This window comes from Medicago truncatula, chromosome 8, assembly GCF_003473485.1.
Source record: "Medicago truncatula cultivar Jemalong A17 chromosome 8, MtrunA17r5.0-ANR, whole genome shotgun sequence".
NCBI lineage: Eukaryota > Viridiplantae > Streptophyta > Magnoliopsida > Fabales > Fabaceae > Medicago > Medicago truncatula.
The window spans coordinates 12,042,021-12,069,441 of NC_053049.1; the positions used below are offsets into that span (position 1 = coordinate 12,042,021).

The window sequence follows — 27,421 nt, forward strand, 5'->3', positions numbered from 1 at the left end:
GTAATATTTTTTTAACTGAACTATGCTCACGATGATTTATTGTAGGTTTGGTTGTATGAACTCAGGAATAAAATTTATTCTAAATATTTAAAATTGATTTTAATAAGTTCAAAAATAATTGATTTTGTCTTTTATTTTGTAATTGATATTGATTTATTTATGCTCAAATATATTTTTCAACTCACTTATACATAAATATATTTAAAAATAAAATTATTTTATTTTTAATCAAAATCAATTTAAAAAATTTATTCACTTCAAATCAATTGTTGTCACCTCAAAATCAAACACACTGAAAATATATATAAAAATGGAAGTAGAATATATCAATTTAACACACTTAATAATTTCGGGTACCTGGTGGTTGTATATACATTATGGCTACAAAGACATTTGTACTAGGCCTCCATTTTTGGTAAATGAAGGATTGAAGGTATTCCCCACGTAAAACTAACCCTTCAAAATTACTAAATTTATTTAAGGTTTGGTGGCCTTATTTTCTATCCAGCAAGCAACTAACTGAGTTTTGGTAAGTATAAACTACTCTAATAAGTAAATTAATCAAAAGACACAGCTTAATTTACAATGTCTTTATTGTCAGGTTGAACACATTTATCCGATGATGTTAATGAAGTCAGTGATTCAATTCGCGTTCTTGCCGGATTAGATTGTCCTTATCGTGGTATATCTTTGATATTGTTATTGGAGATTTGTAACTTTATTGGTTGATTTCTAATTCATTCTATAGAAATTGTATCATTTCTTTCTAATCTCTACAATTATTGTGCTTAGACTGGTGTTACATACTTCCTCTAAGAAAAAATGTATTTCCAATGTTAAATGGTGTAAAATATTTAATCTCAACGTTGTAACTTTCTTAAATTAGTAGGAATTGAATTTGAAACGGTAAGATTTATAGCACTTGCGCATTTGACGCGCACCAACCACTTGAGCTAGACTCTGGTAACGTGTCTTATAATTTAAACAAACGATTACAATATAATAACAATCAAAATGAAGAGGCTTCGTTCCGAACATAGAAGTGGCCAGATGGACTACCGCTGGGAAGTAATGCTAACCTAACCGGATGAGCAGCACCTTCTTCTACCGTGAAGAAACCGGTATTAGCAGTTATATCGGTTTTGACATAACCAGGGCAAACACAATTGATGCAGAAGTTAGGATACTTCTTTGCAGTAATTCTTGTGTAGGCATTCATAGAAGCTTTAGCAATAGTATAGGGAGCTATAAACCTAGGCCAACCTTTTCTTTCTAAGGACCCTTGTTCAAAATCTTTGATAAACTCCTTTATTACTTCATCTATTCTCTCATCTGTAAGATTTTCAACATCACTGAAGACTCCTTTAGCCCACTCATTTGATACACTCTAATTTGACACAATAACCAATATAGATGATAATGACAAGTTAGTTAAAAAGGATTGGGTAAAAACATAATCTAAATAACAAAATATGTACCTATAAAAGCTTCGAAGAAAGCCTAAAAAAATACTACCTCCAGCAATAAATATGGAATCCTTCTTTCAAAAATAAATATCCTTTCAAAAATTTAGCTGTAATGATTATTTTCTTATCAACATACTCCTAGTTATATTATATAGTTTTCTATAATCAATAATAAATATTGTGAATATAAACTAATTTTCTCTCCCTGGATGGTATAATTATAAAATTAACAACAATTTTTAAAATAAATTAGTATTATCACAAATTTTCTTAGAGTATGTTTGGATGAGAGAACGTTTAGAGGTAATTTAATTTTTTTAGGAAAATTCAAATCCTTTTATGTAAATTCCATTGTTTTAATGATAATTTTGAGAAATTTAAAATGGTGAAAATTCGTGAAGTATTTTGTAAGTTCAATTCAGAGACCCCTCAAAATTTTGCAAGTTGTTCCCCATATTTTTCAAAAGTTTTTGAGATGACCCTAAAAAATTTCAAATTATAAATTGGACCATTTTTCAATAAAAAATTACAAATTGACCCCTCAAAATTTCAAAAATTACGAGTTGGCCCCTCAAGATTTTCAAAACATACAAATTGGCCCTTATTTTCCAAATGATAGAAATCTTTTAGTACTCTATCAAAACGAAAACATTTTAAAAAATGAATGCAATTCAACATAATCATTTAAATTGTCTATAATTCTAAATTCTTTAACATTACCAACTATCCCATCAAAACAAACACTTAATTCATGTGATTCAGTGAATAAGATCATATATTTAGAAACAGAAATATTATATTCGATTTAGTAACATCTCTCATAACAGAATGAGTTGGGGCACTAATTAGCTAATTTTCTATTTGGGCACCAAGCTTATTCATTCTTAAGAATTTATTTATATAAAAATAAGCTTACCTCTATCTTGCCCGCTCCAGATGATACATTGACTACTCTTGGTGAATCAGATAGTTGAAGGAGGGGAAGAAGGTATTCAAATGTTCTCTTAGCCCCATAATAATTTATTTGGATGCATTCTTTAGCTGACTCATATGTTTGTGTTACTGCCCTTCTCAATTCTTCATCAGGTAGTGCCTGCAAGATGAGTATAACTCAAAGATCAAAACCATTAAAGATGCTTCCAGAACAATTTTAACTTAGGGCCCGTTTAAATTAGCTTATATAAAACAATTTATGCAAATAAATAAGTTTTTATGTATTATTTATAAGTTTTTAAGGTAGTTCATGAAAAAACCGTTTATGAAGATACAATTTTCGTTAGTGAGAGCTTATAAATTAAAATAAAAGCATATTTATTTACATAAGTTATTTTTCATAAGCTCAAAATAAGCTCAAACCAAACGGGGTCTTACTTCACACATGTCATGACATCTTTAAATCATTAGTGCATTAGTGGTAATTATCGAGTAAAATGTTTAATGGAAAATATCAAAATTTGGTGCTTTGTTTGGTACTCCTTTGTCTATAAATAATAGAGTTATTTGATCACTTCACACATATTACAAAATATAAGTGAAAATAAAAGATAAAAAAAAATGGTTTTAAGTGTATTTCCATTATCATAAATGTAAAATGGAAGATATTAAATTGAAAGAGATGAATTTAGTATTAATTAGAGTATATAATTAAAAAAACAAATTAATATTATATTGAAAAATGAAATTGGTGTTTTGAAACAATTACTCCCTTATTCTATAATAGATGACCTATTTGAAAATGTACATTATTGACTTAACATATTTTGACCGTAGTTTTCTACTAATATACAAAGATAAGTAATATTATATATATAAGATGTCGTTGGATTTGTCTCGATGAATATTTTTAAAATATAAAAATTTTATAATTTTTTTTAAGAGATTAGTAATGTTATTTAAGATCATAATTATGCATTGATATGCGTGACAAGGTCAATTGTGCCACTTAATATGAGACAGAGTGAGTATTATTTTACAAATAACTTAATTACTTAATTATTTTAGGACAAAGGAAGTAACTAGGGTTGGGAATAGGCCAGGCCAGGCCATGCTTTGATAGGCCTGAGCCTGGCCAACGAAAAAATTTGCAGGCCTGAGCCTGACCTATGGCCTTTCATAGGCCTATTATTTTGGCCTGGCCTGACCTATTTAAAATTCTGGCCTGGCCTGAAAGCCTATTTACAGGCCTACTTACCATTAAAGTCACTAAACATTCCATTTTATCTACTTTTAAATAGGCTTAATAGACCTCAAAGCCTATTTCAGTGTAAGACCTGTGTATCACTACTATAAGGCCTTAAAAGCTTATTTCACTATAAAGCTTTAAAGTCTATTTAAAAAGTCCACTATGAAGCCTAACATGCATAAACAAGTCGGCCTATTAGGCTTCATAGGCTTTTTTGATAGCCTAAGCCTGGCCTATTTACTTAAATAGGCTTTTTAAAAAACCTAAGCCTAGCCTTTTTAATAAACAGGTCAGGCTTAAACAGGTCAGGCCATAGGCCCCTGTAGGCCGGCCTGCCCTATTCCCAACCCTAGAAGTAACAATATTTAATACAATTTTCGGTCGTACATGTACATAACTACATATGCATCTAGAAAAGTAGCAAATTGATATTTCTGCATATAGCATCTACAATGATAGTCACAGATAAGAACTCTTTTAATGGACCCCACATGTACATTAAAAAAAAAAACAACGATTCAATGACTCCAATGACAATACACTAACATGGACTCCAATGAAAAGTGCTTAAATATGTCTCACTAATTTTACATCATTATGTAAAAGTAATTTATTTATTAAATTATAAATTACCTCATAAAATATTATTTCTTTTAAAAATGGGATCAACTTATACATATTTTATTAATTTTTTTTAAACATGGGACCCGTTAGTTAGTCAGAATAGAAAAGATCTTTATATAGTTATTTGTTACTTAATAGATACTACTTTTTTCTTCAATAGAAGGTCCTTAACCGAAAAATGATCCTTATTAAATAAGGAATCCTTAAGGACCGCATTAAAGATGCTCTAATTGACTAGATTCATAACATGTGTTGATATATACTAACCCCGTTTGTAATGATGGCTGAAGTGAATAAATCACTATCTTTAATTTCAACTCCGCCAATCCCTGCATTGTTAACCTACACAATATGTACAAATTAAACATGAGCAATGCTATTTGTTACGATGGTTAACTAGAAGAAAGGCAAGAATTACACATGCCAAAAAAACAAAAACAGAAACAACATATATTAGTGGTTGGGAAATGCTTGTTATTACGGATCATTATTTAACGAAAAGTAAGAATGAATCTTCATCGTATTAACAAGTTGAATGATGAAGATTCATTCTTGTAATTTGTTAAATGATGATTCGTAATAACAAGCATTTCCCATTAAGAACATTGCTATTTGTTACGATAGGAAGATAAAATATTAATTTTCGGAGATCAAACTAATGACCTCTTTCTTAAATTTTCTTCAATGTCCTTTAGCTCATCAACAACGATACTTAAGCACGGCTATTAGCTCTAACCTATGAAGTTTGGATACTCTAAAATGATGATGTACTTGTATCGGATACCGATACTTCACGGATACTTGCTGATACGTACTCACCTAGTATTAGAATTGATTATTTTAATTTTTTTAAAAAAATTATTGGATAGTTATAGGATACTCCATGGATACACAAAAATACTTATAAAATACTTAAAATATACATATCCTAGAAAAGATGAAGGGTAGAAAAGTGTGACATTGTTGCGAAAATTCAGTGGATATGTATATAACTCAATTTTAGATATGCATTAGTAGAATTGTTTCTAGATAAACCACTAAAAATTATACTCTGTGGACGAAGGTAACGAGAGAAAGAAGATTCAATTAATCAATATTAGACAAAATTTGTATTGAATTCTTTTAATGATGCTTATGTTGATATCCCAACATTTGAATAAAAATATAATATGGTTTATAAGAAAACTTTACATATTTTTATTTTGATCACACGTTTTATTTTAAAAAAATTGTGACTTTTATAATAAAATAATAATGAAGAGTAATCAATGGTCAGTTTAAGTATATCTTAGCCATATCATATCTTAAATTTTAAAAATTTCACGTATCCGCATACTTGTATCGTATCATACCCGCATCTGTATCACATTTCTGAGCTTCATCGACTCTAACAAGTTGCAAATCAAATTTACAACAACATGACATCGTAAGACATAACTCCTGCTCCTATCTTATCCCTCAACCTCATGTTATCTTGTTTTCATTTTTTGTGGACCCCCAATACCATTAATTACAAGAACCAAAGAAATTCCAAGCCATAGAACATTGGAACTCTATCTTCCCTATCTTACGCATCTTCAATACTAACAAAACAACATATAATTGTTTTAAAAAATTCGTATATCGATCGAGCAAACACAGGCTTTGGGTGGAGAATGATGATGATGATGATAAGCTTAAAAATCCAAATCCTTAAGCACAGTAACATGCAATTGAACATGTGACAAACTTTTATTCCGGAAAAAAAAAAAAAAAAAGCATGATAAGAGGAGAACCAATTCATTTTTATTAAAAAGTGTCAATTACTATAGTTTTAAAATTGCTGACACTAATATTCAAATAATGTCGGATCGAGTTTTAAAAAATAAAATTCAATTAGTTTTTTTTTTGTCAAAAACTAATTTTTTTTGAAGGATTGTCAAAAACTAATTGAATTTTATTTTTTAAAACTCGGTCCAATATTAATTGAATATTTATATATCAAAACATGTCCATTTATTTTTAAAAATTGAGAGATCTCTATTCCAACATTGCATGTAATTACTCACCAGAATATCAAGTTTTCCAAATTGAGATTTGACAAAATCTGCAAGAGATGCTACACTTGAAGCATCAGCAACATCTAGTTGATGAAATACAACAAAATCAGAAAGACCAGAAGCTTTAAGTGTTTCCAAAGCATGAAGACCTCTTTTCTCATCTCTTGATGTAAGCACCACTTTGATTACAGCTGAAGCTAACTGCTTTACTATCTCTAACCCAATTCCTTTGTTTGCACCTGTCACCACTGCATACCTAAAAGGTAGAGAGGCACTAAGGATTAGTAAAAAATCTATAAGATTCAAAAACATGGTTAAGTATACACAAAAGAAAGAAATAATGAAAGTTTGTTACTACCTTTCTCTTGGTTCTCCCATATTTTGTTGGAACTCAAAAAGTGTTAACTTGGGAAATTTGAAGATGCTTTTCTGGTTCAAGATATATATTTTCTTCTCTTGGGAATCACTCAACCACACACGAAAATTCTAATTTGCCCTTCCATATCCTCCACACAACACAACATACTATCATTTTGACACCTTTATTTATATCTATATATATATATATTTTTTTTGTTTTCCGTAAATGTCTCGTTAATCCTATTTGAGACATTTCGAACATTAAATATGAACATCGCCTCGATAAAAATTCAAACTATGATTAGAGACATATCTATTTATAGTAGATTAGGGGTAAATGCCCCCACTAATGCTCCTAATATATTTATTTTTTTTGACAAAATGCTTATGGTATACTCCCTCCGTCCTAAAATATAAGCAAAAAAATTTCATATTCTTTGTATTAAAATATAAGCAAAAAAAACCTACTTTTATGCTATTATTATGTTTTTTTCAAACAAATCATCTTTTCCAATGTAAAATTAAATGCAAATTGCATTCAATTTGTTCACCTTTTTCTTTTCTCCATAATTTTTAACCAATGAGAATTATTTTTACATCTTTTCATGAAACTTATTCCAAGGAGAACACAAAAAATTATACCTCAAATCACTAAGTGTTAGTTTTCTTAATTAGTGTGAATTAGTGTTTTTTACTTATAAATTAGGACGGAGGGAGTATTTGTTAAGTCTTTGATATTTTAATTATACCCCCCTCTTAAAATAATAGGTTGTCTTCACCAGATGAAAATTTATACTATAAAAAGAGTTTCTATCATTAATTTTATAAAATCGAATGTGTAACTGCATTTGAGATGAAAATTTGAACCATATTTTTTAAATATAAAGACACACAAAAATCAAATTTAATTTATAGATACTAAGCAGTCTTTAATTTTTTTAACAATATAATATTTATAATCTTAAATATTTTGCTCAATGATGTTATTATTTTATCACTTTATGTCGTAAGTATTTGTCATTCTCTAGATGAAATCCAATGTGCTGACAGCCCAACTTGTTGTAACGGTGTCAATTAGAAGGGAAGATAAAACTGTGCATGTCAAATATTATAAGTTATCATTATGACTAAACCATTAATTGAAACTTCTGTCATTCACAGAAGGACCATACCACTAATCTTTTTAGTCTATTAATTAGCTAATTTAGGCTGCTATAACGGCCCCCGACATTGAGTTAGGCTACCACTGAGCAAGAAAAGAGCCATTAAAAATAGTCCCACATCTAGGGGCGGATCCATGTTGGAGCTATGTGGGACTATAGCTGCACATGCTTTTTTCCCCTTATTTTTTTTAATAGATAAAACACATACATCACATACGGACGGTAGCAACTGCAAGTGTTGAACGTGTTTTTTCAGCTATGAATGTTGTGAAGAGTAACCTATGTAATAAAATGGGTAAGATGTCCTATTAACAATTAACAATGATGTCATTTTAGCTCATTTTCAACAAATGTATAGGAGATGACTTTCATTGTAATGTAGTGTATCAAACAATGAGATAATAATATTTGCCGATTAAAAAAAAGGGTCTTGTTAATGAGTGCCCCGGACACTCTTTAAGCATACAAAAACAAGCAATTATTCTTTAAAAAAGTACTCCATCCATTCCTTTTTAAGTGTCACTTTTGGAGAAAAATTTTGTTTCTATTTAACTGTCACTTTCAAAGTTTAATGCAACATTAAATGTTGTTTTACCAATATTGTCCTTAGTTATTTATAGCGGAGAGAGAAATATATTAAATGAATAAGGTCATTATAGTAAAAGTATAGCTTATTGCATCAAAAGTAGTATCAATTGTTTATTGTCTTGATTTGTGTAAAATGTCAAAATGTGACAATTAAAAAGGAACGGATGTAGTAAAATATTTCGATTTCCACAGGGCCGTTCCTAGCGTTTCAGGGGCCTTAGACATAGTTTGAAAAAATGGGCCGTTACATAATACATCAAAACCTTTTTTAGTTTCTTGTTATGATTTTACTAACGCTTCATTTTTTTTTCTTCGCTTTTCACTATAGGATAAAAGGTTTTTTTAGGCAACATCTTTAAATAAATCAAAACTAAACAAAATACCATAGGATTAGAGAACAATAGCTTATGCGAAGTAGACTGAAATTTTAGTACCTAAATAGTAGACAGTGAATTTGGGACATCTAATGATAGTAAAACCAAAAAAATAAAAGTATATCAACACGTAATTAATTAAATTTTAGACATTTTGATACAAAATTCTCCAATGTTAAACCCATAACAACAATAATACTTGATAAAAAAAAATGTGTTAAAATTTTTAGAGTAATCTAAGATACAATAACTCATTTGTATACTACAAATAAATCATTCCTCTTCTTATATGCTACAAGTACCAAGTTTATATTACTATATTGATATAATTAAATTATTTTGGATACTTTAAAGGCAATATTAAGATTAATTTTTCTAATAGGCCCATTTTCAAGTAAAATATTATTCGTTTTGTTATGAAGATTCTTTCAATTTTCTGGATAACAAATATCACATATATTATATATTTTTAATATTAGTAAAACACATTATTAGGAAAAAAGAGCCCAAAAAGATATTAAAAAAATCTTGGCACATTATTAGAAAGAAATGGCCAATTTTTTTTGGAAGGGTGTATATAGAAGGCTTTGTTTTATATGGGGTATATATAGCAAATTGCATCAAAAAGGCCAAAACAATAACAGACTCTAGCCCAGATTTTCATATCAATGTTTCGGGCCTGTTAGTATATTTTACTAAATAAACCCCCAAAAAACCAATTCTTACTATATACACCCCCACCAATAATTTTTTTAGGGCCCCCTACCGGCATGGGCCCTAGGCCATCGCACTCGTGGCCTATGCCTAGGGCCGGCCCTGGATTTCCAATGCATTGATTACTCGTATTTTTATAAATACTTGCTATTTATAGGCCTTAAAGAGTGCCCCGGGGGCACTCGTTAACATTTCCCTAAAAAAATAGTTTGTATTATTATTTATTTAAAATTTTAGCTCCACATATACCTAAAGTTTGGATCCGTCTCTGCCCACATCAACCAACAGGTGTAGTATGATGTTGTTTATAAACTACAAGTGCCCCATTAAATTTAAGTTGGAGGTAACCTAGGTTAACATATTTCTTGTCAACCTATGAACAACTTCAATCTTTTTTGTCTAAATTTATGTCTTTTAGTTTCCATAGTGTTTTAATGCAAGATTATTTTCTTAATTTAATATTATTATATTTGTAATCATATAGAAAAATTCTTCAACTTTTAATGTGCTGCCTAAGTTTTATGTATTTATCATGTCTCTTGTTAACATTCTGTTGTTGCCTAAGTTTTGGTCATTCGCGGGTTTGCTTGAGATATTGTTAAATTTATCAGTCCTATTGTAAACTTTCGATTAGTTTTTTTTTTCTTTTTCGATTAGGTTTAGTAGCCATAAAAGTGGAGCTTTGGAGTTAATAGGAATCATTGGTGTGGCAAGTTGATAGTCTCAAATACATTATATTAGCCTGCAAAATTCTGCAGAATTCGGGTTGGATATCTGCATTGGCGAACGGCTTGGGGCAATGGCCATGTTGCCGATGGAAGGGTTTCATAGTCCATAAAATCGTACAATACATATTATATGAATCAAACTAACTAGTGCTGTAAGGAAATTGTTTAAGGAATTAAGAAAAAATGAAAATTTGTCTTGGAGATACAAGTCAAACATCAATCAAAGTATTAAATACATCATTTTCTCTACAAAAACTACCAATTTGGATTACGTAAACACTACCCTAAGGACACTTGTGAACATTCTCTAAATAATATTAATCAAAATGAAGCGATTCCGTTCTGACTATAGAAAAGGCCAGATGGACTACCTTTGGGAAGTAGTGCTAACCTAACAGGATTTGTAGCTCCTTCTTCAACTGTCAATATACCAGTATTAGTAGTCATATCAGTCTTAACATAACCAGGGCAAACACAATTGATGCAGAAATTCGGATATTTCTTTGCAAGAATTATTGTATAGGCATTCATAGAAGCTTTAGCAACAGTATAGGCAGCTGCAAACCTAGGCCAACCTTTACTTTCTAAGGAACCTTCTTCAAAATCTTTGATAAACTCCTCTAACACTTCATCTATTCTTTCTTCTGTAAGGTTTTCAACATCACTGAAGACTCCTTTAGCCCATTCATTTGATACTAACTGATATGACATCAATATCAATGATAATGCGAATTTGGTCAAAGGAAATTGAGTACAAACGTAAACTAAATACAAGCAAGCTTAGAAAATTTAAAAAATTACAAGTTAGGCTCAATCAAAACTTTAAAAGTAGATCATAAATGTACTTATTAGCTTACCTCTATCTTGCCCAAAAATGATGATACATTGACTACTCTTGGTGAATCAGATAATTGAAGGAGGGGAAGAAGGTATTCAAATGCTCTTTTTGCCCCATAATAATTTATTTGAATGCATTCTTTAGCTGACTCATATGTTTGTGTTACTGCCCTTCTCAATTCTTCATCAGGTAGTGCCTGCAAGATGAGAACAACTCAAAAATCAAAACCCTTCTAGATACTCTTAAGACCAATAAAAATATCCCCGTCCTAAAAACAAGACTATTCAATATAATAAACATATAAAAACTTCCATTTTCAAATTTCAGAAGACATATAGACTAGTACTTCTCATATATCATGTCATTTTTATGTAGCGAGGTGGTTTATTCATAGGAAAGGGAGAAAACCAATGCTTTTACTTTGGCTTTGTGGGTTACAATGAATATATCATGACATTGTTGTTAAAAAAGATATAAAAAAATATCATGACATTTATCTTGTGGAATGATGGTAAGGTGGCTACAAAACCGTTGGATATCCACTTGCAGTCAGATCCAACGGTTTTGAAACTATTGCATCAGTTCAACCACTTGCATTGGTGCCGCCACTATAGAGAATCCATACTCCACCCATAAACATATCATCGTGGCTGCAAGACCAAATAAATTAAAACACCCAATATATTTCATGATACTAAAGATTCTCTTTCAGAATTAGGTTGACGTTGAACATTGTTTATAAGAATGTCATAGTACTACATATATATGACCAGAAACAATAAGAATCTTCATTGTACTATTGTTAGTTATCAAGGGAAATAATGCTTAATGGGAAATATTGAAATTTAGTGTTTTGGTTGGTAAAAAATCTTAACACAATTTCTAGTACATATGCATGATGGAAGTTCAAATTGATAAAAAAAAAAAAAAAAAGTAGCAAATCGATCAACATCGATTCAGTGTAGACGCAATCAACTTTAAAACTTTTATTACACAATATAGGTAAGTTTCAAATTCGTATATACTAACCCCACTCGTCATGATTGCAGAAGTGAATAAATCACGGTCTTTAACTTCAACCCCGCTAATCCCAGCATTGTTAACCTACATGATACAATCTTTATTCAAGAAATATATACAAACAACATGTATCAACTCTAACTAAGAAACTTATAATGACTTAAAAAAAAATTATCAAGCTGGTTAAATGGAAACTAGTCTAATTAGTACTAAAATAAGTATTATCAACTCTATGAAATGCGACATTTTTTTAATTTCAAAAGAATATATTAACACCTAGAAAAAGAACACAAACAATCTTGGGATAAAAGAAGGTATTATCATGTCTCATCCTCAACACTACCATCCACATCTCTCCGAGTGAATATCAGAAAAAACTCTAACTCAAACCTCATGAAAGAAGGTATTTTCCATCAAAGTCATGGGTGGTTTGGGAATCGGGAGAGTACCCAAGGGTGCGGGTCCCTTTACCATGCCTAAGGGAATGAATTGCATAAATGAACTACAATAAATAAAAAAGTGGAATAGCACGATGAACTCTCTGACTTGCAATGGAACCTAAAGAAGATTGAAAAAACTATAGAACAATATTTTAAATCATGCAAATGGAAAATTTAATGTAGCTGTATTTGTTTTTGTTAAATATAATATCAAGTGAATTTGTGTTTCACTTTAGTCTAATGTGTAGAAATTTCAAAATGTGCTATATATTTCTTCAGTTACTAGTGTATCTATTCATTAATGGGTTAAATATGTCTATACATCTCATAAATATGTCTCCACACAAAAAAAAAAAAAAAAAAATCAATTTTTAGGTGTGTGTTCACATGGGAAAGGTTAATCATTTCCCACCATGGGAAAGTTGGATTCAATGATTAGATTAAGTGAAGAACATATTCTTAACATGTTCTCTCAACACTAGATTTTTCTTCACACTATCTTCCAACAATTTAAAAATTCTGAAAATTAATTTTCAGAAATTAAAAAAATCGAAAAAATATAAAAAAATTCAGATAAATTTTTTTTTTTTAAATTTTGTAATTCATTAATTGAATGTTAGAATTTTTTTTTTTGAAAAAAAAATTATTTCAATAAAAATAAAATTTTGGAAACTAAGACAAGTTTTTATTTTTCTAAAAAGAATATATTTTTTAATTTCATAATAAAATAAATATCCTAAAAAAAATATTTTAAAATTGAAGTTTTTTATTTTTCTAAGAAAATAAAATTCTGGAAAATAAGGTTTTTGAAATAAAATTCTGGAATTTTTTTTTTCATTTTTTCAAAAAAAAATTCTAACATTCAATAAATGAATTACAGAATTTTAAAAAAAATTATCTGAATTTTTTTCGATTTTTTAAATTTTTAAAAATTAAATTTCAGAATTTTTAAATTATTGGAAGATAGTGTGAAGAAAAATCTAGTGTTGAGAGAGCATGTTAAGAATATGTTCTTCACTTCATCTAATCATTGAATCCAACTTTCCCATGGTGGGAAATGATTAACCTTTCCCATGTGAAATGCCACCCAATTTTTAATCCTCATAATTTATAAAAATAAGATACTTCTGTAAAACTATTAGCACACTCTTGTATATAGTGTCAAGGTCGTTGTCTAACATGCACAAAATGATCTTACACCATGCATGCGTACATACATGTCTTTTTCATCATTGGATCAAATAATTACAATAAATTTTATTTGATTGAATGGTGGTATTTATTGATCTAACAATGGATACTAATTTTATGGTGCATGACTTGTTTCATTTATGCACCATAGAATCCACCAATATAAAGACTAAAAAAGGTTAAAAAATTTAGATGGACTAAAATCAAAAGATTATTTTTTTCACTAAAACATATTTAACACTTGATTAAAGTTTCTTGTTACCAGAATATCAAGTTTGCCAAAATGGGATTTGACAAAATCTGCAAGAGATGCTACACTTGAAGCATCAGCAACATCTAGTTGATGAAATAAAACAAAATCTGAAAGACCAGAAGCTTTGAGTGTTTCCAAAGCATGAAGACCTCTTTTCTCATCTCTTGCTGTCAGCACAACTTTGATTCCATCTGAAGCTAACTGCCTTACTATCTCAAATCCAATTCCTTTGTTTGATCCTGTCACCACTGCATACCTGAGGAAGAGAGACACCAGGATAAGAAAGATCTAAAATATTATAAAAAAACATTTTTTTGGATATGATAGAGAAAGTTTGATCATGCTACCTTTTTGTTGGTTCTCCCATCTTTAGTTGGAACTTATTGGCAATGTTGCACTTGGGAAATATGAAGGTGCTGTTAAACAAAGAGATATTTTCTTTTCTTGGGAATTCCTTCCCCACACAAATTCTAATTTTGCTTCCTTTTCTTATCCTCCATAGTCTACACGACAAGACATCATATCATTTTGATTTGGTTTTCGGATTTATCTATATCTTGTTAGATTAATTTAAAGGTCTTGTTAACCGGTGTCTTTGAGACACTGGGAAAACTAAAGAATAAAGTTTTAAAGTGAAAATAATATTTTTTATGCTTTTGAGATGTTGACAGCACAAATTCCAATGCAACACTTACTACATTTGATTAATATCAGTGCCCCGGGAGCAATGGTTAAGTAGAATATAGTCAAATAAAATTATGTAGAATTAAATAAATTTTTTATCCTTATAAATATAGTCAAATATGAGCACATACTTTTAGTCCTTGTAAAATTCAAATATGTTTAGATGTGCTTAAACCTTTAAACTTTTAATGTTTTTTACATACTTTTTTTAGAACATTATACAAAGTTCATTTACAAAAAAATTAGTTAAAACTTTGATATTTTGGTCCAAATTTTTACTCCCTCCGTCCCAAATTGTATGTCACTTTAGAAAAAATATTTGTCCCAAATTGTATGTCACTTTAGAATACCAATGAAACATTAATGTTATTTTTCATATTATATCATTAACTATTTATTACTCTTTCTTTTTTCAATTCTTTCATTTATTCTTTCATTTATCTTTCCCATATCATTTATTAAGGATAATTTTGTAAAACAACTCATAATATCTCTTTCCCATACAATATTAATTACATTTCTTAATATGTGTGAAATGTCCAAAACGTCATACAATTTGGGACGGAGGGAATATTACTTTTAATTTTGAAATTTTGGTGTTTCAAAAAATTCACATTTAATTCATTGAATGTTAAGAATATATATATATTTTTTTTATAAAAGAGTTTCTTATAAACTTCTTAACATGTTTGTAAAAAGTCATTTAAAAATTTAGTAGTTTAAATATAATTAAACAAATTTTAATTTAAGAAGGACTAAAATTGTTTATTGAAATTTTTTATTGAGATCAAAACATGTCTCTTTTTTATTATGAGTACTAAAAACAAAATTCGCTATATTTATTTGGATTAAAAACTTATTTAACCTTATTATATAATTTGCTTAAAGTCAAGGCAGACCTCAATGCTCAACGAACACTAATAAAAATACTTACAAATCCTTACGCTGACAATGAGAGTTGAACTCACATACTTGTAGAGTATGAATCAACTCCTTATCAACTGAGTTAACTTTATTGACAAGAAATTAAAAACATCAATTGATATCAAGTTGAACTTTTAAAATTTTGGTATATCAAATAACTTATACTCCCGTCATAGTAAAATAACTGAGTTTATTTTTCATATTACACATATTAAGAAAATATATATAAGTGAAAAAGAGAGATGATTTTGAATGCATTGTCCAATATTGGTGCATTCGTTATCTATCATTGTCAAGTGTTGCTAAAAGTTTGTTATTTGTTTGGAGGTTTCAAATCAATAAGATTCCGACTAAAGATTACTTGGCATGAAGAAGAAGAAGAATACTGAATTCTAACGTTTTGTTATTTCCATGTGGTTGTGGTAAAGAGTCGAATAATCATCACTTATTCTTTAATTCCGATTTTTTTTGGTCAAATTTGGTATAGTCTTTTTAATTGTGTTCACTCAAAAAATATCTATTTGCTTGCTCTCCAATATTGTTGTCCTCATTTGTTTAACAATGATGTCCAATTTTGTTTTCAAGTGATTTAGATGGCTTGTATTTGGATTATATGGAAAGAGGAAAATTTTATTGTTGTTATTAATGTTTTGTCTTGCTTTTTCGTTTATGACTTTTTGTATTATATTCTTTTGCCACATCTTGTGCTTGATTTGCGTGACTGTCCACATTAATTCGAGAGTGTTATGGATGCAGTTGGGTCTTTCCTCGTGTGCTGGCCTTCCTTGTCTCAAATGACTTTTATAACTAACTTTGATATATATGCTTCAACAGATTGTTGAGTTGTTAGATCAAGATTGGATAGTTCGTCAGTGTACCTACTTCTTGGCCAATGCGGATTCACATACAACAGATGCCTTTTGTTGTAGGTTCGGGGTTAAGATCCTTGCTCCATTTGGATTCTTTAGGAGCTCCGGCCTGAGATTTTGCTTTATTTTTTTCCTTTCTTTCTGTTGTTTTGGTGGGCGTCGGCCTTAATTTCAACAAAAAAGACGGTCGTGATTAACAAGCAATGAAGTTTATTTATAATCCATAAAACCGTATGATGAGTCTTGTTAACGAGTATCCTCGGGGCACTCTTTAAGTATACTAAATTAAGTAATTATTCTTTAAAAATGTAAAAGTTTTCAATTTCCAATGCACTGATTACACAAATTTTTATAAAAAGTTACTATTTAAGATCCTTAACCAGTGCCCCGTGGACACTAGTTAACATTTCCCTATAAATAACATGAATAGTTCACGCCAACAAGCTTTCTAATGACATTGTTTACGGAATTCAAAAAAATAAAAAAAAATGTCTTGGAAAAATAAGTCAAACATTTGATCGAGTATTAAACCGATCACTTTCTATACTAAAGTTCCCTATTTATATTGCTTAAACATTGTCGTAAGGATACTTATTAGCATTCTCCATATAAAATCAATCAAAATGGATAGACTTCATTCCGGATATAGTAAACGCCGGATGGACTACCATTGGGAAGCAGTGCTAACCTAACAGGATGAGCAGCACCTTCTTCCACTGTGAAGAAACCGGTATTAGCAGTTATATCGGTTTTGACATAACCAGGGCAAACACAATTGATGCAGAAGTTAGGATACTTCTTTGCAGTAATTCTTGTGTAAGCATTCATAGAAGCTTTAGCAACAGTATAGGCAGCCAAATATCTAGGCCAACCTTTTCTTTCTAAGGACCCTTCTTCAAAATCTTTGATAAACTCCTTTATCACTTCATCTATTCTCTCTTCTGTAAGATTTTCAACATCACTGAAGACTCCTTTAGCCCATTCATTCGATACAAACTAATTTGACATCGATAATCAATATTAGAGATAACGAAAATTTAGTTCAAAGGAGATTGAGTAAAAAACATAGCAAAAAGTATACTATAAAAGTTCAATATATAGTTAAGAACATCAATATATAGCAAAAAGTACCTCTATCTTGCCCAATCCTGATGATACATTGACTACTTTTGGTGAATCAGATAATTGAAGGAGGGGAAGAAGGTATTCAAATGTTCTTTTAGCTCCATAATAATTTATTTCTATGCATTCTTTAGCTGACTCAAATGTATATGTCATTGTCCTTCTCAATTCCTCATCAGATTGTGCCTGCAAGTTAAGAACATCGATGTTGTTATTTTCGGATTTGTCATTTGAGGGTTAATCCAATGGAATGTATCATGACATTTTTATTTTTTTAATAGAAACGAAAAGGATCTAAGTCCTCTACAAAACCGTTAGATTCCCCCACTTGAACTCGGATCCAACGGTTCTGCAATCGTTGCACTGGTGCAACCACTGCATGGGTGCTGCCTCTACAAAGAATTCATACCCAAACAATAAATATATCGCCTTAGGCTGCAAGACCGGAGAAATTAGGATAGGAGGATATTAACAAAATCCCAACACATTAATCAATTCCATGATACTAAAGAGTACTAATAAAATAGTGCCAGATCTTCAATATTAGGTTGTCATTGAACATTTTTTATCAGAATGCCATAATACTACTCAAAGATATGATCAGAATCAATAAAAACCTTCATTGTGTTACATCTAGTAAAATGATGCTTAATGGGAAATATTGAAATTTGGTCAAAGTTCTTAATATAATGTCCAGTACATATGCATGATGGATGCTTAAATTGATCAAGAAATGAATGAAATTGAGGATCCATTCAGTGCAGGGTTGCATCAAGTTTCAATATTTTTCTGCATCTACAATTGACTAGATTCATAACATGTGTTGGTATATACTAACCCCGTTCGTAATGAGTACTTGACTGTATAAATCACTGTCTTTAATTTCAATTCCGTTAATCCCAGCATTGTTAACCTACAAAATACAATCTTTGTTAGACGAATTATATACAAAAAACAAATTCATTCAATGAAAATTCCATAAGGATTATAAACTGATCGAAACAAAAGTGTTTGGATAATCTCCAACCCCTCAACGGAAAAAACAATTAGTAAAGCCTGACAAGATATGAGAATCACTAAACAAAGAGAAACTAGGTTAGCAAGGTCTTCTGTCCACGGTCCATGACAACAAAATGTGAGAATCCACAGTTAACTACCGTTGTATACTCGTTTCGACTAAAAAAATTCTCAGTAATGTCAAAATTAATCTCCTGTTCATATCAAACTGACTACTTTTTATCTGGACCGTCGAAGGTGAGGAGGTGGTGAGTAACACGAGTCAAACTCCAATGGATAGGGGGAATAAACCTCCACACACGAGGAGAGGGAGTCCGGAAAACGGGAGGAAAATGGCCCAAATAGGGCACGCCAGCCGATTAGGAATAGTATCTTGATTTCAGCATTTCAATCTCTATTCCCTAATTTTTTGCCATTTTAATGTTTCAGCATTTCATTTAGTAAAAATAACATTCATCTAATGTATGTTTTCGGTGTCTGTAAGAATACAAATAGAGAAACAAGTACAAAATATCATGTTTGTAAAAATAACATGCTTAATTGTATCTTGGTTTTTTAAAACAAGTACAAAATAGGACAAGTAGAGCATTAATTATTAAATTTTAACCCTTACCAGAATATCAAGTTTGCCAAATTGAGATTTGATAAAATCTGCAAGAGAGGCTACACTTGCAGCATCAGCCACATCTAGTTGATGAAATACAACAAAATCAGATAAACCAGATGCTTTGAGTGTTTCCAAAGCATGAAGACCTCTTTTCTCATCTCTTGCTGTAAGCACCACTTTGATTCCAGCTGAAGCTAATTGCCTTACTATCTCTAATCCAATTCCTTTGTTCGATCCAGTCACCACTGCATACCTGAGAAAGAGGAAGAACACACAAGGATTAGAATATCAATAAGACTCAAAAACATGGTTGGATATGTCAACATCTTCTTATTGCGAGGGTCAGGTAACTCAACTGGTTTGAGCTAAGAGTTACAGGAATTGGAGGTCCCAGATTCAAACTCGAGCGAAGTAGGAAAATATTAATCTAACAATTAATTATTAATATTGGTTGTTTCAAAAAAATATCTTCTTATTAACATTGATCCTTTGGTTTGGCCTCACCATATCCATCAACCTCAACACCATGAATATACATAAACTTGAAGAAGTCACACCAAATACAAGAAACCATCAATTTAGTCTCTATAGTATTTGACATTCCATCAACTCAATCCTAAAGTATATGAAAATCTGTTAATTTAGTCTCTAATATCTTAATAACATGAATTAAATTGATGGATTTTATATAATTTATCAACTTTTTAATTATATATATATATAGTTTGAAACTAGATTGGAGTTGAAGTTATAGTTTAGTAGTAAATTGATGGCTTATTCCACAAAATATATCAATCCAACAATGAACAAAACAAATCAGATATAAGTAATATTCAGAGTAAATAAAATCATAAAAAAAAACAAATATATATCAACTTTGAGTAATAACAAGGAAGATTTTCCTGATCAGGAAAGGTGTGGGGTCAACGGATACAAAAGAGGAAAGAAACATAGTACATAGTACTTACCTTTCTCTATGTTCTCCCATCTTTAGTTGTACTTTGGAAATTTGATTAAAGAGATATTTTTTTGTTCTATTTTGTTACTAATGTTGTCTTTGTGATAGCTTAATGAAGATGAAGATGTGTCGGTAATTGACTAATTGAGAGCAACAACACACACGTGGATAAATAAAATGATGGTGTCATGAGATAGGGAAAATTCTATAAGTTAAATTCAAATTTACGTTAAGGTTACTGAGTGTAAAATATTCGATATCATATGTATAGTTGGAATATCTATGATTATAAAAATGAAAATATTCGATATCATGTGTATAGTTGGAATATCTATGATTATAAAAATGAAAACAACAATGAAAAAAGTCAAACATATCTTTAACTTGCCTTTTTTAGGTTAACTAGTGAAAGACTAGTGTTTTTGCACGGAACATTACGATAATTATATAAAAAATAGTTAAATTGTTAATATTAAAGAATGTTTATAGATATTAAATAAAAACTATGAATATTAATGTAATGTTTCTATTAAATATTATTCTCTTATATATATAAAAATTTATTAAATAGTTGAGTCATATTAGTTATGGATCATTAAGCAACGATTGTGTGTGTGTTTGAGAGAGCGAGAGAGAGATATCACATCTCCATCAAAATTTTAAGGCATTAGGTATACGTGTCACCTTTCATATATATTCATCATTTTCTCCATTCACGGACGATGTGAGACTAACCACTTCCACTTGAAACAAACAATCTCATGCTTAAGTATGATCTCACATCCTATACTTGATCCAATGCTAGGATCCACTCTCGTTCTCCCACCGATTCAAATCGCACCTTAACAGAGACGTATCCATATCGGATACCGATATTTCATGGATACTCTCGGATACGAACCCACGAAGTATCAGAATTAAATATTTTAATTTAAAAAAAAATTATCGGATACTTATAGGATACTCCACAAATACACCAGTGTACTTATAAGATATTTCCCATATACGCATCCTAGAAAAAATAAAGGGTGAAAAAGTGGACAATGTTGTGAAAATTCAGTGGAGATGTATATGATTCAATTTTAGATATGCATCACTAGAATTGTTTTTTGATGAACCGCTTAAAATTATACTTACGAGAGAGAGAAGATTCAACTAATCAACATTGGACAAAATTTGTGTAGAGTTCTTTTAATTATGCTTTTCTTGATATCCCAACATATGAATAAAAATATAATATAGTTTATAAGAAAACTTTACATTTTTTATTTTGATCACATGTATTATTTTTATAATAGTATAATAATCAAGAGTAATCAATGCTTATTTTTATAATAATATAATAATCAAGAGTAATCAATGCTTATTTACATGCATATAAGATTTGGTATAAAAAATTTGTTAACGTATCTTAGTTGTATCGTATCCTAAATTTTAAATAGTTTGCGTATCCACGTACCCATATCATGTATCCCGGCTGCATAGGTCAGGAGCAACAATAAGTCAATGCTCCATAACCAGAAGAGAAGGTGCGGCATCTCTACGCTAAATTGAAGGCATTAGGTATAGGGTCCCCTCTCGTATATATTCCATATTTTATTAATTCATAGTTGGTGTGGGACTAATCTCTCACAATTGAACTCAACAATCCCCCTCAAGTATGAGTCCCCCACGTCATTTACTTGCATCACCATCATTATGAACAAAACATACCTTTTCTGACTACTTTGTCAAGAAGACTTTCGATACAACAATCCAATACCGGGATCCCCCTCCCGCTCTCCCACGAAGCTGAATCAGGCTCTAATTGTCTCCTATTAGATTTGAACTTATGACCCCATATGCAACAGACAAACTAAACAAACACACCTTTAAAAAAAATCTTAAGAGGCCTAAAAAAAGAGGCTTGAGCTATCTTAAGCTTGAATCAGCCCTGCCTCCACTTTCTGTATTCCGATGTTGTTGAACCCTGGCTAGGACTAACATGAGTATGCTTTAAGAAATTCATAAAAGGAATTGTGTCATCAAAGTACAAATCAAATATTTGTAATACAACGTTTTCTACAAAAAAGTTTCTTCTTTAAATTGCTTAAACAATGCCATACAAACACTTATTAACACTCGCCAAATAATATCAATCAAAACGAAGAGACTTCCTTCTGGCTATAGAAAAGGCCAGATGGACTACCATTGGGAAGTAGTGCTAACCTAACAGGATCTGCAGCTCCTTCTTCTACTGTGAAGAGACCGGTATTAGCAGTTATATCGGTTTTGACATAACCAGGGCAAACACAATTGATGCAGAAACCAGGGTACTTTTTTGCAATAATTCTTGTATAGGCATTCATAGAAGCTTTACCAACAACATAGGCAGCTGCAAATCTAGGCCAACATTTTCTTTCTAAGGACCCTTCTTCAAAATCTTTGATAAACTCATTTATCACTTCATCTATTCTTTCTTCTGTAAGGTTTTCAACATCACTGAACACTCCTTTAGCCCACTCATTTGATACACACTGATTTAACATAAATATCAATGGTATTTAGTTAAAGGAAATTGGTTAAAAACATAAACTAAATAACAAAGTATACCTATAAAATTAAAAATTACAAGTTAGTTTCCTCAAAACTTAAAAATATGGTGAACATTTAAGTAATTTGGTGTTAGCAGAGTCCATTATGTACTTTTACTAGAAAAAGTTGAGTTTGATGTGAAAATTAAAATCTGAAAAGCATGAAATGTATCACTAAATTTAATGACTACAGAATAAGAGACGAATTTCATTTTTCTGGTGTTCGATTTTGTAGGGGTTTTTTAAACACGATAATTACAAGCTTATTCATTATGAAAAATTTATTAATGTACATATTAGCTTACCTCTATCTTGCCCAAAAATGATGATACATTGACTACTCGTGGTGAATCCGATAACTGGAGGAGGGGAAGAAGGTACTCAAATGTTCTTTTAGCTCCATGATAATTTATTTGAATGCATTCTTTAGCTGACTCAAATTTTTGTGTTACTGCCGTTTTCAATTCTTCATCAGACAGTGCTTGCTGCAAGGTGAGAGAACCAGTCAAAACTCGAATAAAACCATCATAGATGTTCTTAAGACCAACAAAAATATCTCTGTCCTAAAAACAAAACACAGTTATTCAACATAATAAACATAGAAAAGCTTCCAACACAGTTTAAAATTTCACAAGACGAGTAGTAGTACTTCTCATATTTCATGACATTTTCATGCCGTGACATGGTTTATTCGTAGGGAAAGAACAAAATCAATGCTTTTACTTTCGGATTTGTGGGCTAATCCAATGAAATTTTTTAAAACTGTTTTAATACTTCTCTTATCTACAAAAAGTAAAATATGACATTCATCCTGTACAATGATTGTACGGTGGCTACAAAACCATTGGATACTTAAATCCAACGGTTTTAAATTATTGCACCGGTGCAATTACTTGCATTGGTGCCGCCACTACAGAGAATCCATACTCCATCAATGAACATATAACCCGTGGGTGCAAGACCAAAGAAATTAAGACAAATCTTCAAAATCAGGTTGATATTGAATATTTTCTATCAGAATATCACAATGCTACACCAAGATATGATCAGAATCAATAAAAATGTTCATTGACTGACACTGAAATTTGGTGTTTTGGTTGGTAAAAATTCTTAATACACAATTTCTAGTAAATATGCATCGTGCACATTGATTCAAGCTTCAAACTTTTTCAGGATCTGTTATTCACTTGATACAAAACATAGGTCAATACTAACCCCATTCGTAATGATTGCTGAAGAGAATAAATCAGTGTCGTTAACTTCAACTCCGCTAATCCCGGCATTGTTAACCTACACGAAACAGTCTTGGTACATAAAATACATACAAACAAACAAAGTGTATCAACTCTAATAATGAACTTTTAATGATTTTAAAGAAAATTATCAAACTGGTTAAATGGAAAATAGGCCTGATTATACTAAAATAAGTAAGTAAATCTATCAAATGCAGCGTGACATTTTATACGACTAGGGTGGGGATGCTAAGGACTCCCCCCACTCCTGCTCCTCAAACCCATATTACAGAACATAACATGTGGTGTATTAATTATTAAATTTCAATGTTACCAGAATATCAAGTTTGCCAAATCGAGATTTAACAAAATCTGCGAGAGAGGCTACACTTGCGGCATCAGCCACATCTAGTTGATGAAATACAACAAAATCAGATAAACCAGATGCTTTGAGTGTTTCCAAAGCATGAAGACCTCTTTTCTCATCTCTTGATGTGAGCACCACTTTGATTCTAGCTGAAGCTAACTGTTTAACTATCTCTAACCCAATTCCTTTGTTTGCTCCTGTCACCACTGCATACCTGAGGAAGAAGACACAAAAATTAGGACAATATAAGATTCAAAAACATGGTTAGATATGTTAAATAAACGGCCTGCATGGTGCACGACATGGTCCAGGACTCTAGAGTATATAAAACTTGGAGTAGTCCATACTATTAGAATGTTAAAGACTAAATTGATAGATTTTCATATATTTTAACGACTAAATTGGAAAGATAATAATGGTTTAGGGTTCCAAATTGATATTAGCATTAGGTGAAGAAGAATAGGGGATAATAACATGGAACTTTTAGGGCCTACGTAACCAACTTATTTTCGCTCAAAAAAAGGGTCAAATGCATCTAAAGGTCTTTAAGTTTTTCGTTTTTCCAAAGTCATCCGTTAAGTTTCAAAAGTCCCAAACAAGTCCTTTTAGCTTTTGAATCGTTTCAAACAAGTCCTTTTGGAAGATGATGGCGATGATTCAGATGATAGCAACAAAGAGCATTATCCACCATTTGCCATGCATAAAAAGATGACTAATTTTAAGTGGGTGTTAGGAGCCAAATTTGGTACCAAAGATGAGTTCAAGGCAACAATTACCAACTATGCTATCTACTACAATAGGACTTGTTTGAAACAATTCAAAAACTAAAATGACTTGTTTGGGACTTTTGAAACTTAAAGGACCACTTTGGGAAAAATGAAAAACTTAAAGGACATTTAGATGCATTTGAACCAAAAAAAGAGGCAAACAACTTATTTGTAGGATACAGCACAGACATAAGTGTTTATGCAAAAGCTTACATAAGCTATTTTTATTTGTTTTTGTGTATGCTATAAGTTGTTTTCATAATCTGTATTGGAGAACTTTAGAAAATAAACCGAAAATAGTTTGCGAAAATTGTTATAAGCTGTTTTCATCAGTTCTCAGTCTCGTAAAACATATGTAATTAGATAAGCTCAAATAAGTCAATCCAAATAGGATATTTTAAATAATAAAAATAAAAATAAATAAAGAACAATGGATAGCTCTCAAGTTCGAATCCTCAAAGTGCTAACAATTTTGACATGGATAACTCTTCTTGATGGATAAATAAGAATTTGCTTCCTATAACAATATAAAAGGGAATACATCTATTTGACTAGATTATTTTATTCTGTTTTTACCCTTCATTTAAATTATTTTATTTACTATTTTAATTTTTTTATAATATTATTTAAATTATAAATTAAAAAATAGTAAAATCTGTTTAGAGTAGAACTGCACCAATTGACAATGACCTAATGAATGAGATTTGGTATCTCTTATTTTTAAGATTTGGTATCTATGAAATATTTATATTGGGAATAAAAAATATAGATAATTAATGAGCACAAGGTCTACCTGAAGACCTCATTTCATGTGAGACTCATGTTTATTTAATATTAAAATATTAAAATGTAATAATATACTATAGTTATTAATTGATTTTTAATAAGTTCCGTTTAAGAAATTTATGTGAAGTTGAAATGATTGAATATTTTAAACATTCGTATTAAAAAATGGATGTCTCGATTGTGAATCTTTTTGGTTGTGGTACCTCCGCAACAGATCTAGCCATCTAGGGTGTGTGGGGTTAACGAAGTGATGATATAGTACAGACAAGATGATACAAAAGAAGAAAGTTTGTGTACTTACCTGTCAGGATGTTCACCTTCCATCTTTAGTTGAACTTGGGAAATTCCAAACAACTTCTCTTCTTTGTTTGACTAATGTTGTTGCCTTTGTGAGTTTGTTTTGTTTCTTCTGTTGCTTAGTGAAGATGAAGACTTAAAAAAAAAACCATATGTCCTAGTTTAGCCTCGGTTATCCTCCACATTTATTTATTTTTTAAACAAACCATCGATGTTTTCCCAAAATCATTCTATAAGGAAAATTATTAATTTTTAACAAAAAGCTTAAGACTCAAATACGATTTATTTATAGAGGGATTTATATTGTTGAACCAAAATTGATTTTATGTAATGTTTTTAAAGATTTGATGATAGCAAAATATAAAAAGAAGAATTAAATATGTTAATGTATGTTCAAGTATATAAGATCATAGATTAGAATACAAAATATTAAATAAGTACATCTATAACTCCTTAAAAAAAAGTACATATATATGAGCATCAGAATCAAGCGAGAAGTTGAAGTTTTGGATCAAACTTTGAAGGTTAGGAGCATCTGAAGATTGAAGACTCTAAAGGTATCCACACTCTAAAGGGTACGTTTGAATCAGAAGACTACAATTGATTTTCTCATCTTCTAAAGGAGGGTCGCTATCAGACTCTTATATCGTTTTCTTCTTACCACGTGCATTAACAAACAAAAAATTCAAGGACTAGGGGAATGAAAGAGATAATTCCAATTGAAGCAAAGGAATTTCAAATGACCTTTCAATGGCATTAACCAAATCAAGCAACATTCCAACGTCTTGGAAACTTCTTAAGGACTTAAATTTATGCGTTGACACCTCTCCAATGTCTCTCTGATTTTCCTCCATACAAGGAGTTGAAGACTTGAAGAAATATATAACATTTTACATATTTTAAAAGTGTTCTTACTCTGTCAAAATATATAGCACACTAAACACTTATAATTTCTTACAAACTTTAAATCTTAGAAATTCTTAAGTTCTAAGAGTTCAATCTGAATTATTGATTACCCCTCTTATTGTATATCATATGTAAAACTTAAACAATCTTTAATTGATTAAGTTAGATTGTAGAAATCTCTTTCAGTTGTGATTGAGAGGGGGATGACTATTTCTTGTGTGATTGAGCATTGGATTATGCGCTTGAGCAATTATCTTAGTGATTATAATGAAAATCCCTATGAAGTGGAAGAGGACTAGACTACTCTCAGTTTGTGAAAGGAACGGGTATAA

General features: G+C 30.5%; 3 protein-coding genes across 5 annotated transcripts; all 3 read right to left on the minus strand.

Moving 5' to 3' along the window:
• Positions 1-873: 873 nt before the first annotated feature.
• LOC11441929 ((+)-neomenthol dehydrogenase) lies at positions 874-26,376 on the minus strand. Of its 2 annotated transcripts, none has more exons than XM_024772629.2 (5): positions 26,188-26,376; positions 6,321-6,567; positions 4,540-4,614; positions 2,383-2,559; positions 874-1,387 (listed from the first exon to the last, which is right to left on the minus strand). In XM_024772629.2, exons 1-5 carry the CDS (start codon positions 26,208-26,210, stop codon positions 1,010-1,012), a joined length of 900 nt encoding a protein of 299 aa, XP_024628397.1. In that variant the 5' UTR covers positions 26,211-26,376; the 3' UTR covers positions 874-1,009. The 2 variants fall into 2 exon arrangements, with proteins under 2 accessions (XP_024628397.1, XP_003627600.1); XM_003627552.4 differs by lacking the exon at positions 26,188-26,376 and adding an exon at positions 6,670-6,827.
• Positions 10,387-14,430, minus strand: LOC11446321 ((+)-neomenthol dehydrogenase). Of its 2 annotated transcripts, XM_003627553.4 has the most exons (5): positions 14,328-14,429; positions 13,990-14,236; positions 12,106-12,180; positions 11,096-11,272; positions 10,387-10,937 (listed from the first exon to the last, which is right to left on the minus strand). In XM_003627553.4, the coding sequence occupies exons 1-5, from the start codon at positions 14,345-14,347 to the stop codon at positions 10,560-10,562; spliced, it is 897 nt and encodes a 298-aa protein (XP_003627601.2). In that variant the 5' UTR covers positions 14,348-14,429; the 3' UTR covers positions 10,387-10,559. The 2 variants fall into 2 exon arrangements, with proteins under 2 accessions (XP_003627601.2, XP_024628399.1); XM_024772631.2 differs by lacking the exon at positions 12,106-12,180 and having other exon boundaries at positions 14,328-14,430.
• LOC11443413 ((+)-neomenthol dehydrogenase) lies at positions 16,817-20,318 on the minus strand. Its single transcript, XM_003627554.4, has 5 exons — positions 20,172-20,318; positions 19,210-19,456; positions 18,418-18,492; positions 17,589-17,765; positions 16,817-17,453 (listed from the first exon to the last, which is right to left on the minus strand). Exons 1-5 carry the CDS (start codon positions 20,189-20,191, stop codon positions 17,076-17,078), a joined length of 897 nt encoding a protein of 298 aa, XP_003627602.1. The 5' UTR covers positions 20,192-20,318; the 3' UTR covers positions 16,817-17,075.
• Positions 26,377-27,421: the final 1,045 nt, after the last annotated feature.